Raw genomic sequence first — 26,595 nt, 5'->3', positions numbered from 1 at the left:
CTCTATAGCGCAACCACAAATACTGCGCAGTGATTTAAGTAGCTTGCTTGTTTACAGCCTCTTTCAGCCTCCAAACCCTTCTGGAATATTCCCCATTTTTTCTGCTTGCTTGCTGATGGTATGTACCAATGACTCCAACAGACGGCTTTCTTGTTGGCCAGGGAAAGACTCCACTGTGATTTTATTTAGGAATATGCCCTGGAAGCAGCGCTGGCTTTGGAAGCTTTTGGGAACTCACCTTGTGTGGTTTGACAGAGCTCACCTACATCTCAGGAGGTTTTCAATGATACCCGAGCTCCACCGTGCGTAGGAGCTTCCAAAAACCCGGGCTATCCGAGTTTGGGGTGGATGCTCAAATTGCTAAAAAGCCTCAACTACCGATGGGCAAAGCTGCAGCGACTGGAGCACCAGCACCTCTGCCCGGGGGGCTGCAGGGAGCTCTGACATCACCCTGTTCATCAGCGTGAAGAAACACTGCCCAGGACAGTCTCTGTGGGAACACAGAACCTGACAGAACCTCCTCTCACACATCCCAAACGCCTCACCTGTTTTCTGCAAGATTAGGCATTTCCCCTGTCCCACGTGATGGAGGAGGAGATACAGGCTAAACATATAAAATGCTTTTAAATTCATGCAAATAAATTTGCAGATGCAAAATGCTTTAGGGCATCTACCACCCCCTCCCACCTGCCCACAATACATTCTGGTTCAGAGTAGGCAGGAGATATTTGAATGCTACTAGAAAATAATAAAAATCAAGGCTGAAGGTTTAGGAGAGTTATCAGCACAGGCCCAGGATGATGAGCATAGACCGCCACGTATAAATACAGAACCACACATGTTAAAATTATATATATTAGTTTTATCTATATTTATATAGATTTATAAATTAAGTATACATATGTGTATGTATATACAGACACACATGCATGAATCTCAATAGTCCCTCTGTTGAGAAAGCTAATACAAATCTCTAAAAAGATACATAAATTATTCAGATATTCTTATGTATAAGCAATGTATTCTGATTGGGTTTTTCATAAACATACATTAAATTCTCCATGGTAGTAATCCTTGCGGGGATAGCAACGTAGTTGCATAAGTTGTAAACTCTAAATAGAGGCTTTAAATATTCTTTGGAGAACAGGCATAGCCAGCATAAGGAACTTGCAGGGCAGACAGAAGTGATCAGAACAGAACACAAGACAAGCATACGGCTTCAAAATACCTGCATCGCTGTAACACATGCAAGAGCACAGAACCTCTCCAGTCCTCCCTGCCCTGCAGAAGTCCCTTTGAAAAGCTTTCTGTAACTGTGATGGGGATTACGACTGAAGCAATTTAATCAGGCTTAATAAAGGCAGAGAAGGAGATTTTTGATAACAGGTAATACTATATGAAAAAGGTCATGTTGCAAAATCCAAGAAAACCCCTCAAATTTTCCTTAAGAAACTAGGACAATCTTTTCAGTGCATTGGCATAATATTTTACCTATTCAGGGTTTCTAAATGTGCTCTTAAAACGTGTTTTTATAAAAATACACTATAAGCCAATACGTGCAATACCATATTTTGTTTCAGTTAGATTAAAACCAAGAATGACACAACTACGTTCTTAACTAAAAGAAAGTTTGATGTGTTTTTGGGAAATCAGCTGAGATCCCATCTTTTCCATAAAATTCACTCCTGTTGTAAGATGATGGATTGCCTTAGCAGTACTGTGCACTACTCTCTCCAGATCAGAGCAGATGAGCTTGCAGCAACAGAAGGTTTGGTATAGATGAAGCCTGAGAAAATTCAGGGCACAGATCTGTCACTGGTGCAGAGGCAGCAGAGCCAGGCTTGCAAGAACTGCCAAAATTTAGCAAGAGTATTAACTTGCATTTGTGTGTTACAGCATCCCCTATCTTATCATAGTTTCTTTTCCCATCCGTGATTATTTAGACCCTAATGCTGTGCAGTTTCAAGTACCTTCAAGCTCATCCTCAGGCTGCTCTTCTGGTTCAAACTGTTAGTTTTTGATGAACCATGCTGAGTCACAGCCTGGTTACAAGAAACTCTTAAGAGCCTGGAAGTCAGCAGGTGGCTGCACACAGAAAATAGGGACGCACAGACCCCCCAGAGTACTCTACAGAGGAGTTCCAGGATTCTAACAGGGACCTGTACAATATCAGGCATTTCATAAAGAAAGCATTTGATTTTTCTCTTGTGCAAATTGCATTGTACATGACAGAAGCAGTGCACGAACCATGAAGTGGCCTCTTCACATGACATCATAAATCTACCGTGAACCCTGTATGGCCCATTATCTTTGTCTCTAGACCGATTCTCCAGAAAAAAAAATCTAATCCCATTAAAGTTCCTGATCATCAAAGTTATATTTTATAGAAAAGAAAATGGAAGTAAAATTTCACAAGCCCATGGGATGGTGGTACAGAAAAATAACCAAGTCCTCATGTCTTAAGCTAGAAAAAAAAAACTATGAAATAAAAGATGGTCCAGATGATAAAGTGCAATGTTTTTTTCCAGTTGTACTAAAATGGTTTCCAATTCTGTAGTTTTACTTCTTTGTAAGTGATTTTATTCAACTTTTAATTATAATGTTTTTTTGCTTCTGTCCCCATCCTTCCAGTACTGTTCAGTTTGCATTTCTGTGAGCCGTGAGACAGTACGCTGAAAAGCAAAGATTTCCTCTTCTCCTGTAAACATGGAGAGTCCTTTGGCAGAATCCTACATTAATACACAAAAACAATACCACAAAACAGTGAGAGACATCACTGTACTGAGGTGCACTCTATCTAACTCCTAAGGCTGAGCACTTTACAGGCTTTGACAATGTAAGACAGCAGCATGGCACCAAAAAATAAAACTTATGTCCAAAAATTAAAGAAAAACATCTCTTTCAGCTAGGTAATCTTGTGAAGGTACATAGCAAAACAATCATTTGCCTTTAGAAGAACAAGATGATGTGTTAACCATCTGTTTTCACTTTTCTGTTGACTAATTGCATACTGATTTAGACAAATAATTTAAAAATTCATTAACAATAACTAGGTTATAGGGAAGAGGAAAACCAGAAAAAAGCAACATGCACGATAGTACTGTTCGTGAGGATTTGTGAGGCAGTCCTGTATAGTCTAGGAAGATGTAGAACACAAAATCTTTTATTTCTGTATTTTTAAATGTAGGAACTAAACTTAAATCAGTATTTTCATACGTGATTGAACAGATATAATGATTAACAGTCAAAATGACCCTAAAACTTACACAAAACGGCTCTATAAATCGTGACATTTTCTTGGACTATGAACAAATAACATGCAATTATGAGAGTGACAGATACACTGCAGAAAAAGCAGCAAATCACTAGTTAAATGTTTACTTGATTCCTCTTCCTAAAGGGCTGCTGCAATTACGAGACCAAAACCAATTTTGTTACAAAAGGGAGATGATGTTAGTATCATGTACCTGGCTCAAGTCCAAATCATCCATCAACACTCTGTTGTCCTCTAGCTCACCACTGTCATGTTGTACCAGGAACAAGCTTTGGAGAGGAGTCGCTGCAGAACAAATAATACGCACCTGAGAGAAGGAAAACAGGCAACATCATCATCATCACTCGGGCTTTATAGAAAAGGGATAAAATACATGTTGTATAAAAACTTCAAGTTATGACCTTGGGCTTTTTTGAGATATTTTCCCTTTTTCTTATTAGCACTGCTGTTACAGATTTACTTGACGTATTCATTTGGAATATTAACCTCATAGGTTCCTTTTTTTAATAACAACTCATGTAACTTTTATTCAAAGAGCAGAGTTAAAATACTCAGAATATCTGCTATACAAGTAACGAGCTCACAATCAAGTTTACTTTTTAAAATAACAGCTATAAAGTGTTAGTAACCAATGCTTGCTTTCCCCCCCATAGCTAAGTCCCTCTGACTAGGTAACCAAACCGCATACATATTTTCATCTAAAGAATGTTTAAATTTCAAATTTCCCAGAAGGCTGAGTCGAGACCCTCTTGCTTTCACCTGTGCTACTCAAGCGTGAATTATTTGCTGTTTTCCTGTCTACTTGGGGAAGATAAAACGTGAAGGATGGTATTTCTGGAGCTGCACTGAAGAGAGACTGAAATTTTATTACAGGAGACACCATGCACACAAAATGTTTGCATTGTGAGCGGGTCTCCACAAATATGCTCTCTTGGGTAGTTTGTTTTTTCAAACAGCTACTTGTGACAGGGCTTTAAAAATTGTTTTCTCCTGTGGAGGAAGTAAATGAAAGCAGCTGTTTGCTTGCAATTCTTAATGACAGCACATAGATAGAGCAGATCCACGCCCTACCCCCCTTTAGAAATATTAACATATCCTCTTCGAAACTGTCCATTTCCAAATCAGAAACAATCTAGCTGACTCAAGTGAGACTACTCATACACTTTATTAGTTCAATACCTTGCGGAATCAGGGCCTTTCTGATCATCTTGCCAGGACAGTCTTGAAAAAATAAAATCTCACAAATGCATAAATATTTACATGTGTGCATACATAATCACATGTAAGACAGGGTTTCATATCTTGTATTTTTTTTTAAAAAAGAAACATTTAAAATGTGAATTTCTCTTTGTTTTAGCAGTGCTGAATTTTCTTCCATGATTGAAAACTCGGTAAATCCACAAGGACTGTTGCTTTTATGATTACTATTCCATTAGCAGTACTGCAACCTAACCATAGAATAGTTTGGGTTGGAAGGGACCTTAAAGATCATCTAGTTCCAGCCCCCCAGCCACGGGCAGGGACACCTCCCACTGGATCAGGCTGCTCAGAGTCTCATCCAACCTGGCCTTGAACACCTCCAGGGATGGGGCAGCCACAGCTTCCCTGGGCAACCTGTGCCAGTGCCTCACCACTCTCACAGTGAAGAAATTCTTCCTAATGTCTAGTCTAAATCTATCTCTCTCCAATTTATAACTGCTCCCCCTCATCCTATCACCACAATCCTTTATGAATAGTCACTCTCCAGCTTTCTTGTAGGCCCCATTCAGGTACTGGAAGGTCACTATAAGATCTCCTCGGAGCCTTCTCTTCTCCAGGCTGAACAAGGCCAACTCTCTCAGTCCGTCCTCATATGGAAGGTGTGAAGCCATCCATATGTATAGCCTATATGTAAAGCCTATAGCGACTGTGTTCTTTAAACTTGATAATGCAAATCTACTATTAACTCCTCAGCACCCTGTTCAGCAAGGTGCCCGTTCCCAACCAACTGCCCACACAGATTAAAATTTAAAGAATTTAAATTTACTCCAGCACAGCTGGCAGCACAATCTTTCATTATAAAAATGATGATGTGGCTTCTGTGGTTTTCCTGGGTTAGAAAAGAAGTAACATTCTTATTCAAGAAAGGCAAATGAGCTCAGACTTATATTTATGGTCACGCTTAATACTCACAGAAATAAAATAAAAAAAACCCCAACAACAACAAACTGCTTATTTGCCTTTATTGCAGGGGGGCCTTTTTCTGCAAAGCTGGAATGATGTTTCTATGCAGTGCTAGTTCATTTTGCTTGTGTTTTCTAAAACACTGCTACAGAAAACCCTACTTCAAACCAATAACAACAGGCAGGTTCTAGAGCTCCGAGTATTATTCCTATTCATTCAAGAAAGGCTTGGTTCTCACCTTATGCTCATAAAAGGTATCAATAAGGGTAATGAAACGACGAGCTTGGGTCCTTTTTGCCATTGTAAGAAGTGGTATGTCACGAACAAACACCGTGTCAAAATGCTTTGATATTTCCAAATAGTCACTGGCCCCAAGAGGCTGAAACAAAACAAACCATAAGAAATGGAAACCCATGACAGAATGACACAAACATCACTGTACCTTGAAATACACCCTCTCTTCTGTAATTGTAGTCAAGTCCTGATCATATTCTTATCTCTGTTTCTTCAAATCTTGCTTCAGGAATGTTTGTTTGCTCTTACCAACTAGGTATACATGGGTACTCATTCACACTGTCACCTTTACCTGAACAGTGTTTAATAGTTAAAAGTGTGGCTCTTCTGCATCCTTACAATGTTATGATCTCCCTGACAACTACAAACAAAATAATCACTCTAAATTGGAATGTGTAGAAGAAAAAACATGGTTAAGTTAAAACACTAACCAAAAGCATAAAAAATTTGAACAGCTCTTAGGATGCTTTCCAGCATCAGGATTTTTAAACACAAATGCAGAGGCTAGTTACTAATTCACAAGTAGACTTGCATTTAATTCACCCAAGACTAATCCAGACTGAATAAAAATGTTATGTTTCAAGTACTGAAAGTAAGAGGAAACAAGATAAACCCACTATTTTGTAGTAGTTCCTTTGTTCATGGTTTCACCTGTAATGATGAAATTAAAATCTGTAAGACCACCTTACTAGTTTCTGCTTGTCTATCTAAACCACCAACAGAAAAGGTGCTCAAATAATAGTAGTTCAAGTACACATTCAAATACATTCATTTAAAATTACTTTTTCATTACATGGAAGATATTTTTTTCTGCAAGACCTACCCTATTAGCACTTCAGGCAGTACTTTACCTTGAGCTATTAAGTTATCGTATCTCAGAGGAAAACTTCAAACTCCTGGAACTATTAAGTTTTACTTATGCAAGTACTTCAGTATCTTGGATGCAACTACTCCATAGAGCAAGATCAGCAGCATTTTGCAGGCCAATGTCAGAACTTCATTCCCAGCTACAAAATGTGCTGTAACTACCATATAACATGGTTATAAAGCACCGCAAGGCTGCTAACATCTTAAAAACAGGAAAAGAAAAGCATTTTGGTTAACTGAAATTGTGAGACAAATTTGCTGTAGGCCCAGCATAACTGCTTAACTACAGCCCTTCAACAAGAAATTATTTTGAGCAGTTATTAATAAGAAATTATTCTGTCTTGCCCCAATGTGGTAGATTTTCTAACCCGAACTATACGGAATCATAGAATCGCTTGATTGGAAAAGACCTTTGAGATCATCAACTCCAACCATACCTGTCGACTACTAAATCATGTCCCCAAGCACTTCAACTACCCACCTTTTTAAACACCTCCAAGGATGGTGACTCAACACCTCCCTGAGCAGCCTGTTCCAGTGCTTGATAACCCTTTCTGTGAAGATGTTTTTCCTAATGTCCAATCTAAACTTCCCCTGATGTAGCTTAAGGCCATTCCCTCTTGTCTTATCACCTATCTTCTGGGAGAAGAAGCCAAAACCCACCTCTCTACAACCTCCTTTTAGTTAGTTGTAGAGAGCAATAAGGTCTCCCCTCAGCCTCCTCCAAGCTAAACAACCGCGGTTCCCTCTGCCACTTCTCAGAAGACGTGTTCTCCAGACCCTTCACCAGCTTCGTTGCTCTTCTCTGGACACGCTCCAGGACCTCAGTGTCTTTCTTACAGTGAGGGGCTCAAAACAGAACACAGTATTCGAGGTGTGGCCTCTCCAATGCTGAGTACAGGGGCAGAATCACTTCCCTGGTCACATTCCCTGGAATGAAAACACCCTCTTCAAGTACAAAGTTATCAAATATTAAAAGCTGATTCCTAAAATAAATAAATAAATAAAATTGAAGGCTTCAAGCTTTTGCAAAATCTGCAAACTGAAGCACCCAACTGCTGAGCTCCACATTTAAGAACTTGGTGGGCACCTTGATGGCTATCCAGACGTGAAAATTAAAAACCTGAGGAGTTGTAGAGAATAAACAGGTGGAGGATGAAAAGATGGCTAATGCATTTCAACTGTGAAGAAAGGAGATTGAATACTTCTGCTTTTTATACAGACATAAAGTGACAGTTCATAGAGGGTTACAATACACATCTTTATTACAGCCAAACAAGCAATCGACTTCAGCAGTGCAAGAAGCAAGCAATTAAGAAACTCCTCTAATTAAGGACATGAATTGAAGATAATTTTTAATTGTTTAACAAGAGTTTTTGAAACACCTACCCCAGTGCTAAGTGATACTATTCTGTAAATGTTGGTAGAAACAGGCCTTTGGAGACTCGACAAATCTTATGATCAGAAAGACCAGAGCCTAGCAGCCACGAGCATTTAAACACAGTAAGTTTGTACCTCCTGGCCAAGACTCAAGTCTGGTGAGATGCAACCGAGTCAGCCAGGCTGTTGTTATATACGGCTCAGCTGGCATCAGCTGCAGTTCTTTATATAGAAAAGGACTCAAACCCTCTCCTTTTAGAGTTTAGAAAGACATAACCCTGAATGTGAAGACAAAGCTTTTAATACTGTTCTCAACATGACTTACTCTCATATTGGATAATTCCTTTAATTTCCTCTTGCCTTATTCTACTTATGATAAAAAGAAGGAACAACCAGCAAATCTACAAATGCTCCGGGGACAGTTTAGAGCCCTTTTTGTATTCCTCTAACTTTGGTATTGGCTCAATTTGCATGCTGCCTGCAATGGCTCCAAAGCTTTTCTAACTTACCAGCTACACTCAAAATGCTCCAAATGCAGGAGACCACGATGCAGGGGCACCCTGACAGCTCCTCGAGTCCCATTCCCACTAGCCTGTTGCCCTTGCAAAACCAGCATGAAGTTAGTACAAGCACCCAGGTACAATTCTGTGCCACACAGGAAAGAGAGCCAGGGAAAATGGCTTCAAGGCCGCGTTACACCACTGCAAGAGATTCTGGCTGTACAGTCCAAATATATAAGCTCCATTGAAGAGCAGATTTCTGCTGTTTCAGCAGCCAGCAGCCCTCTCCTCCCCTTTACAGTATTGCCTACAGGCCCTTTGTCCTCAACTCACAGCAAGTACTGGCTGGGTCCTGACTACCACTGCTACAGGCTTGGGACAGGATGACAAGAATAGTGACAAATGATTTCAGACACTTACCACTGTCCTCTGTATAACTCTCCAGGGCAGAAATTTATTTTACAAACCGCACCCAGTCACAGAAAGCATTCTGGTTTAGTTAGTAGCATACATGAAGGCATTACTGCCTCTGAAGTTGCTAATGTAGCTACAAATCCTCCTAATATTGACACATATACATGTAATCCTCTTATTAAAAGTTTAGCCCGATTAGTCTGGTCTTCTGAACATTCTAAAAATAATGGTTTAGTGTGTGTTTCTGGTAGTGTCTGATCTTTTTTTATTTCATCAATTATCAATCATAACTCAACTTCCAAACCATAAAATATTTAGGTAACAGTTGTCACTTAATATCTGTTACCAGTTCTTTCACGTTCTGCAACAGTTACAAAAAAAAAACCCCAAAACAACCCACATTAACAGATAAGAATATTTCTTATGGTATTATTGTTCCAGCATGTGTATATTGGGTAAAATTTGTAGACTTTTATCATTAACTCTGATGCCAGAAGTCAGTATTTTATAGGCATCATACTAATGCAAAATGCATTAGCACTAACATGAGCTTCCCTCCTGACAAGTGTTTACTCCACTTCAGCCTGCTCGACTAAGTTCTCACCTTCATTTGTTTTTGTTTGTCTGTCTACTTAATGCATTTTCAGCTATCATCATCTCAGTTCGAGTAGGATGTTTATTATTTGGAGCTCTCTGTGGACTGTTTTAAGAGTTAGTCTTCTCCTGATCCTGTTATGCATTCCATTTAATTCGAGTATAAAGCATCCTCCTTGTTTGTTGACTCATCAGTGACAAAGCAGCTCACCTTTTAGAGACTGTCTGAAGAACACAGAACGCTTTACATATGTTACAAGAAAATTCATCTCAAGAGGAAATTTATTTTTATGTTGGAAGATATTCCAGGGCCAGTTCCAGTTACACCCTGAAGAGTTGTCACTGACAATAACTACAATTTACTGCAGACACTCCAATGCTCCAAAACTTCCTAAGCCCAAAATACAAAATACAGTTTAAGACTAGATAGTATTTACAACTCAGACTTTAAGCAATAAAAAAAAATAAAAAAAAAGCACAGAGGTTTTTCTGTTGTTTCCAAAGGAGCCACCGTCTGTCACTAGTATGGCTGATAAAACAGAGCACTGACGTATAATAATATTTCCGCATCGTAAATCAAGAAAGGAACAGAAAAACCCAAGGCACAATCTGCAATGCAGCTGCCTGCTGAAGTTCAAATAAAAACGTAAGATTGTTAGGGCACAGCCAACACACTTTGTCCTCATTTCTGGTGGGTCATAAGATCTCATTTTTCATGGACTTTTCAGATGCTTGTGTAGAAGAAAAAATGTTTTTGTTTGTGTAAATAAGAACAGTATCACACACTAACTCTGGTGCAGACTATGACAGAAGCCAATTATGCAAGGCAGCACTCAGCTGTATGTGATCATGTAATTACAATATCACATAGCAATTATTATTACTGTAGTGCCTATGCAGAAGGAGGGAAAAACTCAGATAACACAAGCAACAGGCATTCTGGAGTTTCCTAATTGCATCTTGGTGTTGATAGCATCTTATCTTATACCTACAGCTACAGTACAACCTTTGTGTGAGTTGATTTCCAGCTTTGACACCCCCATGGATGACCAGTAGAGCAGGAATCTGAGATCTATAAACCCAGGGCAGAACAGCAAAAGGGATCCTTCCGCTCCCAAAGCCCTCACTGCCAAATGCCCAATTCCAACTCCTAAGTATGGCATGTGTCAACAAAAAGGTCTTCAAAAAATAGTTAAGACTTTAAAATAAGGTTTCTGTTGCTTTGTACAGTAAGCCAACAAGCATACAAACAATTTCAACAGGTATAAGCAGGCAAAATACAAAAGGCCATATGAAAGAAATGTATCTACATCAAAATTAGATGTAAATTTCCCTTAAATAATCACAACTCAAGTGATCTTGTGATATTTTGTAAGTTTTCAAAAGAATACAGAAACCAATGGGAATTAGGTTTATAGATCATTCTATTTATAGGTCTATTTATATATTGGCACTTAAAGCACAGTCAATAAATCTTAAAAAAAAAAGGTACATACAGGTATGTAAGAAATAAAAAATTGAATTAAAAAATCCAAAACCTTAAAACCGCAATCAGTGGCAGAAATCTTATCTTCGTGTGCTCCCTGGTCTATAAAGCATAGGATCTAAAACCTCAAGGTTTATGCAGCTTCCACTAAAAAGAGTGCTTTCTAAAATTAACTGGCAATACGTATAAAATAAGGTGTGAAACAGAAACGAGGTCTGACTAACAATATTACTGCATTACAATATTTCCACCTGAAATAAGTTTCTTAAGCATAATTTTATAAAACATACTTGTGATCTAGATAAGGCAGCTTTTTTGGGGTGTGCAGAAACTGATTAAATTCTTAAAGCAAACGTAGCTATAATGAAAGGACAGAGTCTCTGTTCAGAGCTGATGCTGGAAAAGCTAATCTCCAGCTGGGACTAAAACCAAGATCAAAATCAAACTAAGGAAAACTATAATTCTCAAAAGCTACTGAAAACAGCGCTCATTTCTGAGCAACTCTGTGTATGTTTATTTACAGCTACACCCAACAATCCTAAAGATGACACCAAATTATACAGTAGATACATTTAGCAGTTTTTAATGGAGGTAATTCCCTCAAAATGATTCAGAATCATTAAACTGCAAATGCCGCTGAGTTGTATCATCATGTAGGGGAGCCTACTAATTGACTTAAAGACAGACACTTGGCATTCCTAAATCATTGGTTGCCTTTGAAAATTATGAAGACTTTTTTCTTTTTTTTTCAAAAAAAAGCTTAGTTACACCTTTCATTTTGAAGTGCAAACTACACCTTCCTACTGGGCTGTGGATTGTGCCTATTGCAGCGGAACAACAACCTAACAGAAACTGTTTGCCACTTCTCTGTTGTGTTAATCCACACAAATACTGTATTTTGCTAATTACAGGAACGCTAATCAACTTTTAGGGAGAACAAAATCACAGTAAGGTAACCTTTTACAACACAGCTATTAAATTTAATTTCTTATCTTCGCTATGCCGTCATATGCTTGATAATGGTTAGTAATGTTCCTTTGCTCTGTTTTCCAGCTCAAACTGGAAACATGACCTTATTCAAAAATAACAAACCCAGCAGATTAATGTAGCCCCATATCCTCCAAAAGTGGCCAGAGGCAGTTGTCTAGGGTGCATATAGGAACAGGATACGCATACAGCATTACTTTACTGATACACTTTCCCACTTACCCCTGACTTGTGGTTTATGAACTTCCATGCACTTCTGTATTAGAACTTTTGCATTTAACATGACAGTTTGTTCTTTAGTTTACCCATCCACAAAATCAGTTCAATAGATATACTTTCCTGTCATGTTAAGACGCTACCCTCACTGGTTATTGGAAGCTGGATGAAAGGCTACACTTAATTACCAAATGAAAAGATTATAGGATCCATGAAACAAAATTACTCAACCTTTATAAAGAAAAAGGCTGAAATGTGTTGGAGTCCGCTACAAAAGCAGTATTGCCAGCAGAGGGCACTAGCTGCTACGCACAAGTGAAAGGAAGACTTTAAAAAGTTAATCTTGTGAGGAAGACCGTATCTCCTTACTCCCTTAAGACCTTAGAAGATGACACATAAGGTTCTCTAAATTATTTATACCAGATAAGACTCAAACCAAAATGTCACAATTACCAGGTTTCAAGAGAAATTTTTAAAAAAGAAGTGAAGAAAGAGGATGATTTTTCTAAGGCATAACGAACACTGACCTTTATGTGTAACACGGAAAAATGAAACCATTCTTGATGGGGCAGCAAGACTGACATTTGCGTGATTGCTAGTTTAGGATGTTGAGATTTTTAAATCAAGTTAATAATGTACATTTTATTTTAAGAAGTATTTCCAATTGAACTTCGGATACATATCCAACTGTTGAAAAAGGGGATGAGGAAAAACAAGTATTTTATAAACACATTGTTGAGTTCAAATTATTTGGTCTGACCATCAAAGAAGCCTTCTGAAATTTGCCAAGCAGCTCCTTAGAATCCACTATTGCGGCAATCTTTTATTTGCAGACTAACTCAATGAAAAAATGATCTAATTATATTTTGCAACAATCTACACCCATCAGTAAATGTATCCCTCGTTGCCCAGATGGAGAAACCGAAAAGAAGGAATTAAAGGCCACAGAGAATGGGGGAAGTGAATGTTAGCATTAAAATTCAGGAACTACTTGTCAGTATTATGCTTGGTGCCTCTCCCAGCCTTCTCTGGCCACATTTGTTCATTAATGAGGACTTAGAAAAGATGATAAAATAATAAACATTTTGATAAAAAACAAGCATAGTTCTCCTGGATGATGACAGGGGAGAAACACGTTTACAGGACTCCATTCCAGTGAGTAGGTCACTACTTTCAAGCCACAACAAATGTTACCATGTGCCATACTGCCACATAAACCCTTGCGTGGTAGATCTGAAAATCTACATCTCCTTTTGCTCTAAAACAACTAAAATATATCAAGATGCTCTCATCCAGCATTTTTTGGTTTAGTTTTCCACATGTTCACATACACCATTAAGGCAAAATAGTTAAGTGTATGGATTTGATATTAAATAAATTAGCTAAAACTTGGAATTTTCCTCAAGTGGGAAACTATGATTTAAAAATTGATGCACACAGTGTAACAAGCTTTTTACTAAGTCAGCTGCATGTCATATCAGCACTGCATACAATATATTATTTGTATTTCATTTTATAAACTTTAATGGACAACTGGCAATCACCAATATCTGATGCACTGTTTCAGACAAATAACTACTTATATTCTTGACATTAAAAAATGGATGCTAACATGTGAAACAAGAAAAGAAAGACTATACAATTAGAAGGGAACCAACTCTATCGCCCAAGGTTTTCAGCTATTAACTACAAAAGTAGCTGTTTTGAAAATTCCACTTAAAGCTAGGAAATGCTTCAAACAGTATGTAGTTACCAATCGCAGATTTGCTATTTTCATCTAGTGTATTGGCTGACGTTTGATGAAATCATACAGTACCAAAGTGGAAAATATTTTAATACTTCACTTTAAAACAGAACTTTTATTTTATTTTAAAGGAAACATCAGTGGATTTGAAAATTTATTATAGACTGTTCAGATCAAATATTCATTATCAATTGTCTAAGCAATTTCAAACACATCTCCTTAATCCTACCCCAACAAATGCAAATAGAGCTTGAGGTCTGGAAGTTTAGCCGTCTGGGCTGCCCTGTAACAGTTATTCAAGACCAAACCAGAAGACATACTGTCACAATGATGTGAAAGCAGAGCCATTTGGGTGATATGCTATTTCTCCAACATAAAAAAAACATCCATTCTTTCACACAACAACTCATGGAAAACTTAAATTCTCCCTTCAGGAACCATTAAGGGTAATGGATAGCCAAAGGAATCAATCCACCATGTTTTGAGTACAATGTTGTCTGTTCATGCCGCAATCATTATCGAGAACTACATGAGCACTGGTATATGCCAGCTGAAAAAAACTCCAAAGGATATCTTCCAAGATAATATTGTAACAATTCAGTGTAATAATAAAAAAAAAACAAACAAAAAACCCCAAACAAAACCCAACTTCCCAAACCAACTGACTCCTTCCGTTACTCACTTATCCCTCTACCTTAAATGCTTTTTTAATCACAAACCAAATTTAACCCAGGAAATACATTTAAACTAAGTTAATTGCATTGGTATTCTCAGGCTTTTTTTTTTTTAACCTTTAGTGAAACAAATATTTCACTCTGCTTTACGCAGAACAAGTATTTTTTGCAAAACCTTTTCCTTTTTCCACATCATTATTATGTCATCCATCTCCAACTAAGAACAATCCAATAACATTGAGTTAACATAAACCACATCAAAACTCCCATTTTACTTAACAACAAGTCATCTTATAGCTGAGCAGACATGGTATTTGCCCATGACTTTTAGTTTCTCTTTAAATTCCTTGTATTTCATAACTAGATGCCACTTGTTCTATATTATTTTATTCTGTCTCGATGGTGACACAGGACATACTATGCTCTTCCTCAAAACGTCTTTCTTGGATTTTTTTATTGTTGATGTTTTACGCTTAGCTTTCAAGTTATTTCTGGTCCTACTTCCCTTTTGCTTTTGAAAATTATTCTTCCTAAATGCATTTTCACTGTTTAGATGTATCTTTTGGTTATGCTGAGTGTTAGAAAATTATGGAGAAGACTGGCCCTACACAACACGAATTTCCAGATTAATTCATGACTTGTAAACTCCCATAAAACTGCTCAAACCAAACAGCCTTGTACTGGATGTAGTACATTCTATATTAGAAAATTATCATTTGCAATTTTCAGAGTAATTACATTTCACTGTTTTCTGTGTTTCTTCTATAGCATAAGTTTTCTGTACAACAGTGTTTTTTCTTTATATGCTTTTTATACCCAAGTGCTCAAGAAGCAATGCGCCGGCTCATTCTCCATTTGCAACAGACCCCTATGAGTACTACACTTGGGGTTTGTTCATTATTAGACTGACTAATATGTGTTCAAGATCCCTGTATTAATTAACTTTAAGGCAGGTACCTATGTCTTTAATGTTGCATACTGTCCTCCACCTCTTTTAGCCACTCTGTCCTTAAGCAGGCCATAAGCACTGATTCCACATTCTTATTTTATGAATCCTCCTGTGAGGTTTCAATGATATCAATTATATCTCAGTTTTCCCACTAATGAGAACTTCCCACTTATCATGCTTATCACCAGGTCTTATCGCAAATCTTGTTTTCAATTCAAATTGTTCCTATGTCACTGACTTTAAACTGCATTTATCTACCTAGGATGCTTTGCTCGGGCTGTCAGTTAAGCCCCCTCCTGGTTGCTCCAGGCTCCAGCTAAGAAGATTCCCTGCCCCACGTCCCTTTACACAATCTGCCTTCCCATAACCATTAGTCCCCAAGTCCTGCACAAAGAAACCCACAGGCTCAACCTAGCCAAATCCAAAAAATTCCCTTCCAGTATTTTATTTTGTGGGTCTTCCTTTTCATTGCATCTTTCTCAGCCTCCTAGTTTTCTTTTCCTTAATAGTTGTACCTATGATGCCTGTTCCTTAATAGTTGTACCTATGATGCCTGTCTACCACCTGTCTACTACTTTGGTAATAGAAGCAGTAGCAAATCCTTGGTAGCTGTCTCCTAGAGAACTCTGCTTTAAACCCCCCCTAGTTACCACTATTAGCCAGAAAATATATGAATAACAGTCTCCTGACTTTATGGGGGGTTGGTTTTGGCTATGAAAGACCACTGAACTCTTCTGGATCCTACCTATTTTTCCTTCTGTGGCATCAGTGGGAACGACTTCTCATTCTGACTGTTAAAAAAAGATACTGCATGTATAACTATTTCCATCAAAGAGTTAAAAGATTTCATTAAAAACAAGAACATGGTTTCCTGGTTTCCTGGTTTGGCAACTGAATTTTTCTTTCGCCTTTTAGCAGATTTTAAAGGCAACAGGGCGGGCAAGATCTTATTTGCAGGTTAAACTGATAGGAATTCTTTACTATCACTATGACACTCTCTAAAAGTTTATACTTAAACATATCAGAGGCAACTCAAGCCATTCACCCAAATTTCACAGACAGTTCTGAAGTTTACAATCATACTTCTCTACCTATGAAGTGAGCACAGTGATACCATCTTACCAATACACTAATGTAATATTTATGAAACCTTCAGACCCAAAGTAGTGGCCGCTGCCCTGTAAGCTACCAGAGCACTTCTCCTCAGAAGCAATTTATTATCCCATTTCAGTACAGAAAGCATTTACTGGACTAAAGAACTTTACAAGTGTCCGCTGACAGCACAGTTTCCTGATTCATTAAGAGGTACAATGAAGAAAAAGTCTCAAAACCTTTAGTGGAAAGCAAGCTGTTCTGCCCACAACATACCTCCATTTGCACTAATGGCTAACTGGTTCTGTCTGAATCTGAAAACCGGTAAAGCCTGAAAACTACAGTCTGAAACATAAACCAGTGAAATTTCTGTCCAAATAGTTATCAACTTGGTAGCTACAAGGAGGTGAAAATGTAATGTCACAACCAAAGGACTGTACAACATCCTGAATCTAAGGTGCTATTTGCCCAGTTTAGAGTTGCGATCATTTAATAATAACTCCAGGTGTCAGCAGAGACGTCACAGAAGTACACTGCAATTTCCCAGTGGGGACTGTCTTCAAATCTACTGGAGGTCATATACAACAAGAGCTTTTCAGGAACCACACTCCATACGTTTAGCAGAGAATCTGGCAGCATTCAGCAAAATGTGGCAAATTTTGAGAAGGTCTGGGACTAAACAGCCCTTGCACACTAGTCACAACCAAAACATGCAACAACAACTTTATTCTAGTGGTACCAGGATTACTAATCCTTTGCTTGAGTATCTACTTAAACCCCAGATTTTAAAAACAGTATTTGAATGCTATTTACATACCAATACGTAGTGACTACTAATATTCCAGCAATGATGTTAGCCAGGCACCTACTGTATTAGGATTTTTGAAGACAACCTCTGGTATACTTAAGAGTTTATTAACTGTATCATGAAAAAGAAGATTATTATTGTTCTTTTAGGGTGTTCTTTTTCTTTTTATTTTTTTTCCTATTAAATTCAAAATCTTTCTGCTATGTTAAAAAAAGTCCTTTTAATTTAGCATGACTTGGGGAAATAATGAGTGTTTGTGTCTGGGTTTTTGGTTGGTTTTTTTTAAACTGTGAAAAGTCTGAGCATTAACCGATCTAGATTTGACTGGGTACTCACTCTGTCACACAGCTCTTCAAACGTGAAGTCTGCAATGGTTCCACAGGCTTTATTCAGCCTTAGCTCTCTGCCTTGCACTTTCAGAATCCTTGGTCTAGTTACTATGGGAACATGAACAAAGACTCAATCTTCTCTGGATAATTACTATAAAATTCATCTCTTACAGATAGGAAATGCATAGCTTGATGAATAATAGCACATGATTCAACACATAAATTAGACAAAATGCTGATACAATGACTGCCACTTGAGTGTGGCATCAACCCATAGACAGCAATGGAACTTATTAATTGGTCAGTGGAGATTGGGCATTGTGTTCTAAATGTATTCTCTTTCAAGAGAAATTAACTTACGTACAATCATTTTGTTTCTGAGCCAGCTCATCAAACAACTTATCCATGACAGCCTCCACATCAGCTTCACTTGTGCTACAGTGAAAAGAATAATAGAATATGAAATTAATAACACTTGAAGCCAACATCAAACAGCTGCCTGAGCCTGCTTAGCTTTTTGCCCATAAAAAAAGAGAACAGGATGTTATGCTCTAAATACAAACATTAGATTTAGAATACACTTAAAAGTAGAGAATATTAACTCTCAGGTAGATGATTCTGCCTTATTTGCATACACTGAAAGACTTTTGTGTTTTGAGCTGTTTCCAGTAATGAGGCAATACAGGCAGAGCAGATCCATTAACACTATGTGTGCACAATGAGAAAAAAGGCTTCTGGCTCTATCTTGCATGCAAAATAAGAGCAAATAGACAAGGCAAGGCAGTCAAGCACCTAAAGAAGTATTCTTTGAAATTTCTGAAAGGAGACTTTGCGAAATTAAATACTGGAGCAGCTTTCAGGAGGTGGGGGGTGGAAATCAAGTCAACTGATTGTATTGATCAGACAACTTACAAAATTAAACTACGAAATTCAAAATACAAGCACGATCTCTGTATTGGTAATCTTAACAGTTTCCCTCCCATTTGTCCCCAATACTATCTGGGAAAAGATCAATCACAGGCAGTGAAAATGTAAAACATCTGTGCTGAGAGCTGAAGTAAAGTTTATATTCACCTTCTGGTTGTGATAAGAATTACAAACCTGTCTGATCAGTGAAGTTTTTGTCACGGAATTGGTTAGAGGGCCAGCCTTTCTGTGTTTCACTCTTAAAGACAGATGATATTTCTAGCTGAGTTTGAAAGCTGAAAATAGTAAATTACTGCTATGGTAGACTAAATAAACGAGGACTAGGATATAAAATGCTTCACTGAAGTTTGTATAATCTCATTTGGTGTGAAAAGTCTACTTTTATAGACCATGGATGCACTCAAGTTGCATTGCTTCACACAGTTCTAGCTGTCCTCTAAGCGACAAGTGATGATCACCATGGTATACAATTACTCTCCTGTTCATTAGACCTTAAGCATATTAAAAATGTAACAGCAGAATTGAAATAAGTACCTTTTAGCTCAAGCTTAACGATAGCAAACCTTGTAGACACAAAGAACTGGGGGGAAAAAAACCCACAAACTTCTGCAAGTGACATTTCAAAAACTTTAAAAACTCCTTTCTGAATAGATTACATAAAACTAACTTCAAAAAAAGAAGTTTCTTTCAATATTGATACCTGTGTGCTGCTTTCCTCCGACAAAGTGACAAATAAAAAGTAACAGCTAAAAGGAAAAAAAGGCCAAAAAGGGCGGGAAAGTGCATATATATTCAGCAATATGCACCCATGCTTGCATGTAACTATCAAAAAGTTTGATGAAAAAACTACAGGAATCAAAAGCTGAATGTGATGTCTAGGTGGATATTTGCAACTAACTGCCAAGAAAGTTTGTTTTGCAAATAGACACCCGAGACTGAGATCAAGCAAGTTGCCTTGATCAGGAATCTTGTAATCTACTGCATTGATTGCTTTCAGGTGAGTATGAAACAACTTTAAGCAACCCTTAGTTACACATTTGAGATGAAGAAAAGACTACACAGATTATGAAGCAATCAGAGGATTTAAGAAAAGAGTCAGGATTATATCATAACCACTAACAGGGGAATGTAAACATGTTGGACAAGAACATTTTCTTTAAGGGGCAAGACTGCTAAATAAATTTCAAAAGCCTGTAGCAAAATACTGTAAAGGTACCTAACTCTAAAACAAAATAAAAAAACCTCCCATACTATGCTAGTTCTGCAGGGTTGAAAGCTTCAGTGAACAAGTTTGGATAGAAGAACGAATCAGATTCCCTCAGACAAAGAACGGACGATGAAAGAAATATCTTTTTTCCACTGGTAGCTAGCTACAGGACTTCTTATGTTTGGGGTTTTTTTCCCCTACTGGTTCCTTATGATTTACACAACAAGTTCTAGAGCTAACCAAGATCCTTCCAGTGAGAGAACATGAGGCAGACTTATCACCAATCTTTGCCATTCACTCGATCAGAAGCTTTCCAGCAGAACACCATGAAATACTCTATCTGGGTACCACTCCAGGGCCTTGTTCATATTTCTTCTCCTCTGAGAGCTGATGCCATAAACACCAGGTTTAGCCTATTACCTTCTAGAAACCGCATACGTGCTCTTCCTGTCTTCAGAGCATGGTGAGAAAAGAATATGAGAGGTGCTCTCCACAGTTACGGAACAGAAAGTCACAATAAGCACAACTAGCAGAGCCGTAAGCAGGGACAGCTACGTAGACACGGGAACAAGAGCCACAAGGAGCAATTCTGAGATAACAGAGGCAGCTTCAGACAGTACTTCCAAGCACACGTCACAAAAATTAAAGAAAGTGGTGCCAGGCAAGAATATAGAATGAGAGTTACTCATCCTGAGTTCATACAGTCACACACTGTTTGAAGATACAGAACCTGCATTTGACCTGTTTTCCATATATGAAATTCTGTCATTTCCTTCCAGAAGCAGACAGGGTTACCTGTTGTAATTCAGCTAAGCAGTACTCCCCCTTCCAGGCAAACAACTATAATTTCTAACATCATTAAGTGATACGGATACACTTTGTTTCAATACCTGTCACATTGATGGAAATACTGCACCTTCCTTAATGGAAATATCATTTTGAAATCAATATTATATGTTGGGTTGAAGGATACAATCTCATTTTAAGCTATTGTCTGCCATGCTCGGGTGTCATCAAATAATAATACTGTAAGAGTAAATATGAGGTAGAAAAATATCTAGAATGCAAAGGTTTCAAAGTATTTTGAAAAAAAAAAGACAGGATGTTTGTATTAGGCAGATATATGCAAATATATGCTGCAACCATAAGTACAACTGTGAATGTATTTTTAAATATATTTATTTGCAAATATAGAATAAAGTGCTAAAGAAATTTTGTTAGGATAAACAGAAACAATCTGTCAAAATAGGAGGGTGTAGGGGTTTTTAATCCAAAACACTGGAAATACCCGACATTAAATGAATCCTTGTCATTGGATTTCTATAAATACTTAATTACTTAAATACAATAAGGATGTTCTTCTATTATAAGAGAATTGTGCAATCTTTTACAAGAGGATATTCATTACTTTCTAACCATCTGTCACTTCAGTTCTCCAAACACCACACCTCCCCAAAAAATCTAATTAGTTTTTATTCAGTCACACATTATAAATGATGCTAGTGTGGATACTGAAAATGTAGTTTAATGACGTTAAAATCAAGGCATAATGGAAGGCAGTTTGCTGAACAAAATGGACCAGAAGGCATAGAAAGGAAAAGTCACACTCTGCTAATTCTACTATACATTTTTCATTTCCCATTGACTAGGAAATTATTGGCTAATAAAAAGGAAGAGGGCAAATACCATATCATAGATAAACTTACAGGTAGTAAAGTTTTCCAGCAGCAGGAAGCACTCGTTTCCTGTAATCAATTCCAGAATCAAGCTGGACTGTGCTGCAGTATTTCTACAGAGGCAAAAAAAAAGAAAATAACAGCTTTCCTAAAGTCAAAGCTATACATGTGATTGTCTGTGTTAGACAGAAGACACACAATTGTGATAAACCATCAGCACGAATATCAACTGCACAAGTGAAATTCAAGATCACAAAATCAAAGTCTCCTTTACACTCATCAAAGCAAAGAAATAAGCTGAAAACCATTCACATATTCAAAATAATAAAAAAAATAACCATTTTCCAAAGTCCATCAACTGAAAATTCATACAGATTAAATGAAATGACGATGGATATTACTCATTCTCTCCAGGCAGTGCTTTGTTGGGAGAGTGTGTGAAAGTAATTATTTTCACAGTAAAGAACGTACATCTAAAACCAGAAAATTAGAAGCAACAGAAGTTTAACAGACTACAATCAAATTCTAGCAAGAGACAACTGAAATTACTTCTACATGATTAGCTAAAATAATTTTATCTTTTCTTCTACTAAGAAGATTAAAAATTTTATGAGTCAAACATCAAATATATGAACCACACCAAGTCTTGCTGCAAAACAGACTAAAGCATAAAGGTGAATAAACAAAGCTCTATATCGAAAAATTTTGTTTCATTTTTGTAGTGCCTGAAATGACTCAGAAAAGGATCATCTTTTTTGTTCCTTTAAACAACCTGTAAGATTCCAAGTGTGACACAGACGTCCCCGAGTAGTCACAATAATTGCTTCTGTTAGAAAACTTAAAAGCAGCTGTACTAAAGGGTGCTTTTTTGATTAAAGGCTTGAGGCTGAGAGCAGAATTCTCACTAACCTCAGTGGGATCAAGCTTTTACACCCTCTGGCAAAGGAAACTGCTTATTTATTATTACTACTGCAAACATACACAACTTCTGGGTACTATATTGCCAGAAGCAAAAGAAGGTATAAAAGAAAGGGAGAAAAAGTTTTAGTATTTTAGAAAATACACTCCTATCAACAAGTTAATTAAAGCAATAATTTTATTTTTTTTTTAGGTAATTCAATACCATTGCAATTCTTCAGATTGCTAGAATCCACTAAATTACTCTCCTTCACTGCACTGTGAGCTATTAGTTTATCTTTAATACTCTTGTTAAGCGTTTCATATTCCACGTGTCAAATTTTTCAAAGCCTCCTTGAGGCCATTCAAATATCAAAATTGGAAATGTCAAATCTCATTTATAGCAACTACATCACAGGAAAAAGCACCCTTAAATTTTACAAGAACTATCATCAGTGATTTAAGGAACAATGGCCCTTTTGAACAAATGCATTGCATAGGACATAGATTACAAATAACTGCAGGAGTGACTGTGATGACTCATTGCACTAATTTTTTGCCCTTGGCAATTACTGAAGATTCTATACCTATTTTAAATCCCCAACTTCTCTGCAAAGATACACAGCTGAAGAAAAGAGGCAGAAAAAAAAAAATCACCCTGAAAGCACAGAATCCCAGGAGAACCCATGTATCTTTAATTCCGGTAAGTGAAAAAGCCATGCTAATCAAATCATTATCTTCGGCTAAGGCTACTGCAAACACAATAGCCTTGGTGCTACAATATTATTATAATCTATTCCCTTTCTTTTCGTGAAAGCTTACAAAGAAAGAGAATAAATAACAGTGCAGAAGAAAAAAGTTCCAGAGGCATGTAATAATATGCACAAGGGAGAGAGGATGTTTAAGCTTTTCTTCAGCATCACTCTGGCAGTCAAGGCTAGAAGGAATATTCCTGAAATTTCACAGCAAAGCTGGTGTACTTAGCTTTTCTTTGCCAGACACTGATGTTCAGCATCTTTCCACCTAATGTTTTCTTTTTCCAAAGTAGTAGATTAGCTCAATATTATTTTCTTTATGTTGGGAGGGTGGAGGGGGCAGGGAAATCGCATTAATACAGCTATGTGGACAATGAGATTATTCAGATTAACTTTTGATATTCAGATACTTAGTAATGCTGTTTGTCATCTTGTTGGGGGTTTTTTCCTGGAAACAACAAAAAGGAAATTCTGCATGAATTCAGCCTCGCTCTCTGGCCTTCGAGACACGTTTACAAACTCCATCGCTATCTCAGGGTACTGTGTTACAAACAGAGGAAAAAGTGAACCTAGACCTACGTATACTTAACAGCGTGGTGGTACGGCTGAAAGAAAAAAAGTGCACCTCAACACTGAGGCTGATGTACATGTATCGTGTGGATATTTACAGCCGTGCTTGTGGCTCAGCTGCTAAACAAATGCCGAGTAGGGCAGACAAGCCGTGCACTCAGATACAGACTGATACTGGGCTGGATTATGCCGGTCACTGCAGTCGCTGAAATATAAACCAGCCCTTGTTACGACGGTATTTTTTGCAACACGAGTTCACTTGTGTTCTGCTTAGAAACTTATCACTCCTAAAATGTGCTGTTTGTCTTTTATGACCCCATGATTTAACCTTACAATGAACAAATTCTGGAGACAAGAACTGTAAATGTAAACACTATCAATACAGCTATGAAGTAGGTGCATTTCTTCTCTCTTACTTCTCTTTTCTTTTTCTTCAAAGAAGTTAGTATTATCACTATTCAAGAAAAAGATTGCTATCATTAGTAACACTAGTTAAGAAGTGCTTGTGTGCTCAAGAGCTTATTTATGGCTTTGGGCCCTTTTTAAGCTACACTGTCTAAAAGAAAGATATTTCTCTTCCCTACGTACCTTGTCTTGTATGTCTGTAATAATGTACTACTATTGATTCTAATCATAATGTGCTATAACATTATACAGTTTATTTAAAAAATATCTGTTAGGTATTCTGCGCTATAGGACCTTACAGCCAGAAAGGCAATAGCAGCATCCTGTTCAGAGATATATAAAATGCGGTCATTACAGTCCTATTGGCTTTTGCTTCATTAGGAGGCAAAAGTCAACTGCATCAAACATACAAAATGGAAAAAGAGAATTTTTATATACAGCAGTTTTCTGTAACACACAATTAAGCATAGAGCTAGGAGTCAGTTAACAGGAACAGAAAGTCACTCAGCGCTTTGGAAAACATTTGGCATTTTACTATCCTGCTCCTTGGATGTTCCTAATTAATTTCTGCGTTTGGTTTGTGGGGGCTTTTTTGGCTTATTTTTGTCCCATCTTCCAAACATGGCCCTGTCTCCTATTTTCCAAACCAGCATTTTCAGTCAAATTCTGGTTTGCATTTTACTTTGAATCTCTTTTTCTATCCTCTCCAGACCGAGGCTCTCTTCGGCAAAGTACTTCAACCTTTTAGAGCCCATGTCCGAAATAAAAATGATACAATAACAAGAATTCCTAACCCTTCTATATGTTCATGTGAATAAATACCTATCTCTGCTCATCATTAATTATTTTTACTGAGACGCTTCAAAGCTGACTCACATCTATTCTGCAAGGCAGTGTATAAATATACATAAAATAGATGGCCTCTGCCGTTAAAACAAAACATTATCACATATCATGTATAGCAACATGTTCCCAGAAAATATTACAGTTAAACATGAATGCTGTTGTTAGATTATAAGCTTTGTAGAGTAGGAATAACTTTCTCCTTATGTAACTATATGACAGTAAAGATCTATAGGTGCTACTGGAAAATAACGTTACAAAAAAAATATCAAACAGAAGCATGATCAAAATAAACAATCATTAAGTGATAATGTGGAATAAATTAATGCCAACAGAACAGCATATAATGCTCTTCTCCTCCAAGTTAAGAATTTACAGGTGGAGATAGTTCTAAAGGAGGATTGAGCACCTCTACCCAAAGCAAAAGTCAGAAAGGTCACAGAGAAGCCATGTGCTGAGCAGAGATACAAAAGTTTTTCCTTTTGGGGTTGTCCCTTGTAGACAAGGGTATCCATCGTTTTCTTTGTTTCTACACACATAAACGTTCACTTATTTGCTTCACAGGAATGCAGAGGGCAAAATGTTCGTATTTGTAAATAAATTTTTCAAGATAATGCTTGAAAAGCTAAAAAGACAGCATATAATCAGGATGTCTAATAGAAGAAAATAAAGCACATCAAAATATCACGTGTCCAAGCTAAACACTTAAAACACTAGATTTACAACACTGAAAACTAGATACATGGTTGCACAGCATGGAAAACCAAACAGCTCACAACTGTAAGAATTAAATACTGAACCTCAGAGGGGGTGCATATGTGAGTACCACCATGCATCTTCTCCTCATTTCACATGTGTCAAAGACATACTCCTGCCATCATGAAACTAGAAAATTAATACTACTATCTGCAACCCTGCAAATTTGGGAAGGGGGCTGGGGGGGGAGGAGGAGGTAGGCTCTGCTACTTAAATCCTTCATCTTTTTGCAGCATGGGGAAAAAACTTCCTAAGATTACACACAAGTTCTAGTTTCTTTCTGTCTCTGGGTTAACTTCTCCAGCACTGGACTGATTAAACCCTACAAATGTGATTGCATCCACACACTCGCTAATCACCACCACAGAATCCTAATCAACAGCCAAAGCACTAACCGGAGTGCTCAGATCATTAGTACTTAATTGTCAAAGCCATGACTGTAACTATTGTTTTCCATTTTTTAAGATGGAGGTTTAAACTTTCAAATTTCATTTACTTGGGCTAAACTTCTACTTTTCTTTTGAAACAAATACTTAAAATTGAAGCCACAGTTAAGCCTAGCCTGTTCTTGTAGAACCATCCACAGTTTCCAACAGATTTTCTATTCTATTGAGATATTTCAAGTCTGGCTTACCCTATTCAATTCAAATGCATAAAATTAATTAGTCATACAATTTATTTTGAAGTCATTTATGTATTTATGTATACAAAGAACAAATACAATTACAGAATTGAAAACGCAATTAGTAAGTTAAAAATACCACATGATCATGCACTCGTTTCAACTG

At 37.4% G+C, this 26,595-nt stretch overlaps 1 protein-coding gene across 1 annotated transcript in view; it reads right to left on the bottom strand.

Moving 5' to 3' along the window:
• Positions 1–1,934: 1,934 nt before the first annotated feature.
• AFG1L (AFG1 like ATPase) overlaps positions 1,935–26,595 on the bottom strand; it is a 56,556-nt gene continuing 31,895 nt past the window's right edge. Inside the window, exons 8-13 of the mRNA XM_069851676.1 lie at positions 21,612–21,694; positions 18,136–18,206; positions 17,779–17,879; positions 5,676–5,816; positions 3,468–3,581; positions 1,935–2,729 (exon numbers count right to left, since the gene is read on the bottom strand). Coding sequence (XP_069707777.1) covers positions 2,595–2,729; positions 3,468–3,581; positions 5,676–5,816; positions 17,779–17,879; positions 18,136–18,206; positions 21,612–21,694 — 645 coding nt within the window. The 3' untranslated portion in view covers positions 1,935–2,594. The remainder of the gene's footprint in view (positions 2,730–3,467; positions 3,582–5,675; positions 5,817–17,778; positions 17,880–18,135; positions 18,207–21,611; positions 21,695–26,595) is intronic.

This window comes from Phaenicophaeus curvirostris, chromosome 2, assembly GCF_032191515.1.
Source record: "Phaenicophaeus curvirostris isolate KB17595 chromosome 2, BPBGC_Pcur_1.0, whole genome shotgun sequence".
Classification (NCBI taxonomy): domain Eukaryota; kingdom Metazoa; phylum Chordata; class Aves; order Cuculiformes; family Cuculidae; genus Phaenicophaeus; species Phaenicophaeus curvirostris.
The sequence above is the reverse complement of the archived record's forward strand: the minus strand, read 5'-3'. Positions and strand labels throughout refer to the sequence as shown.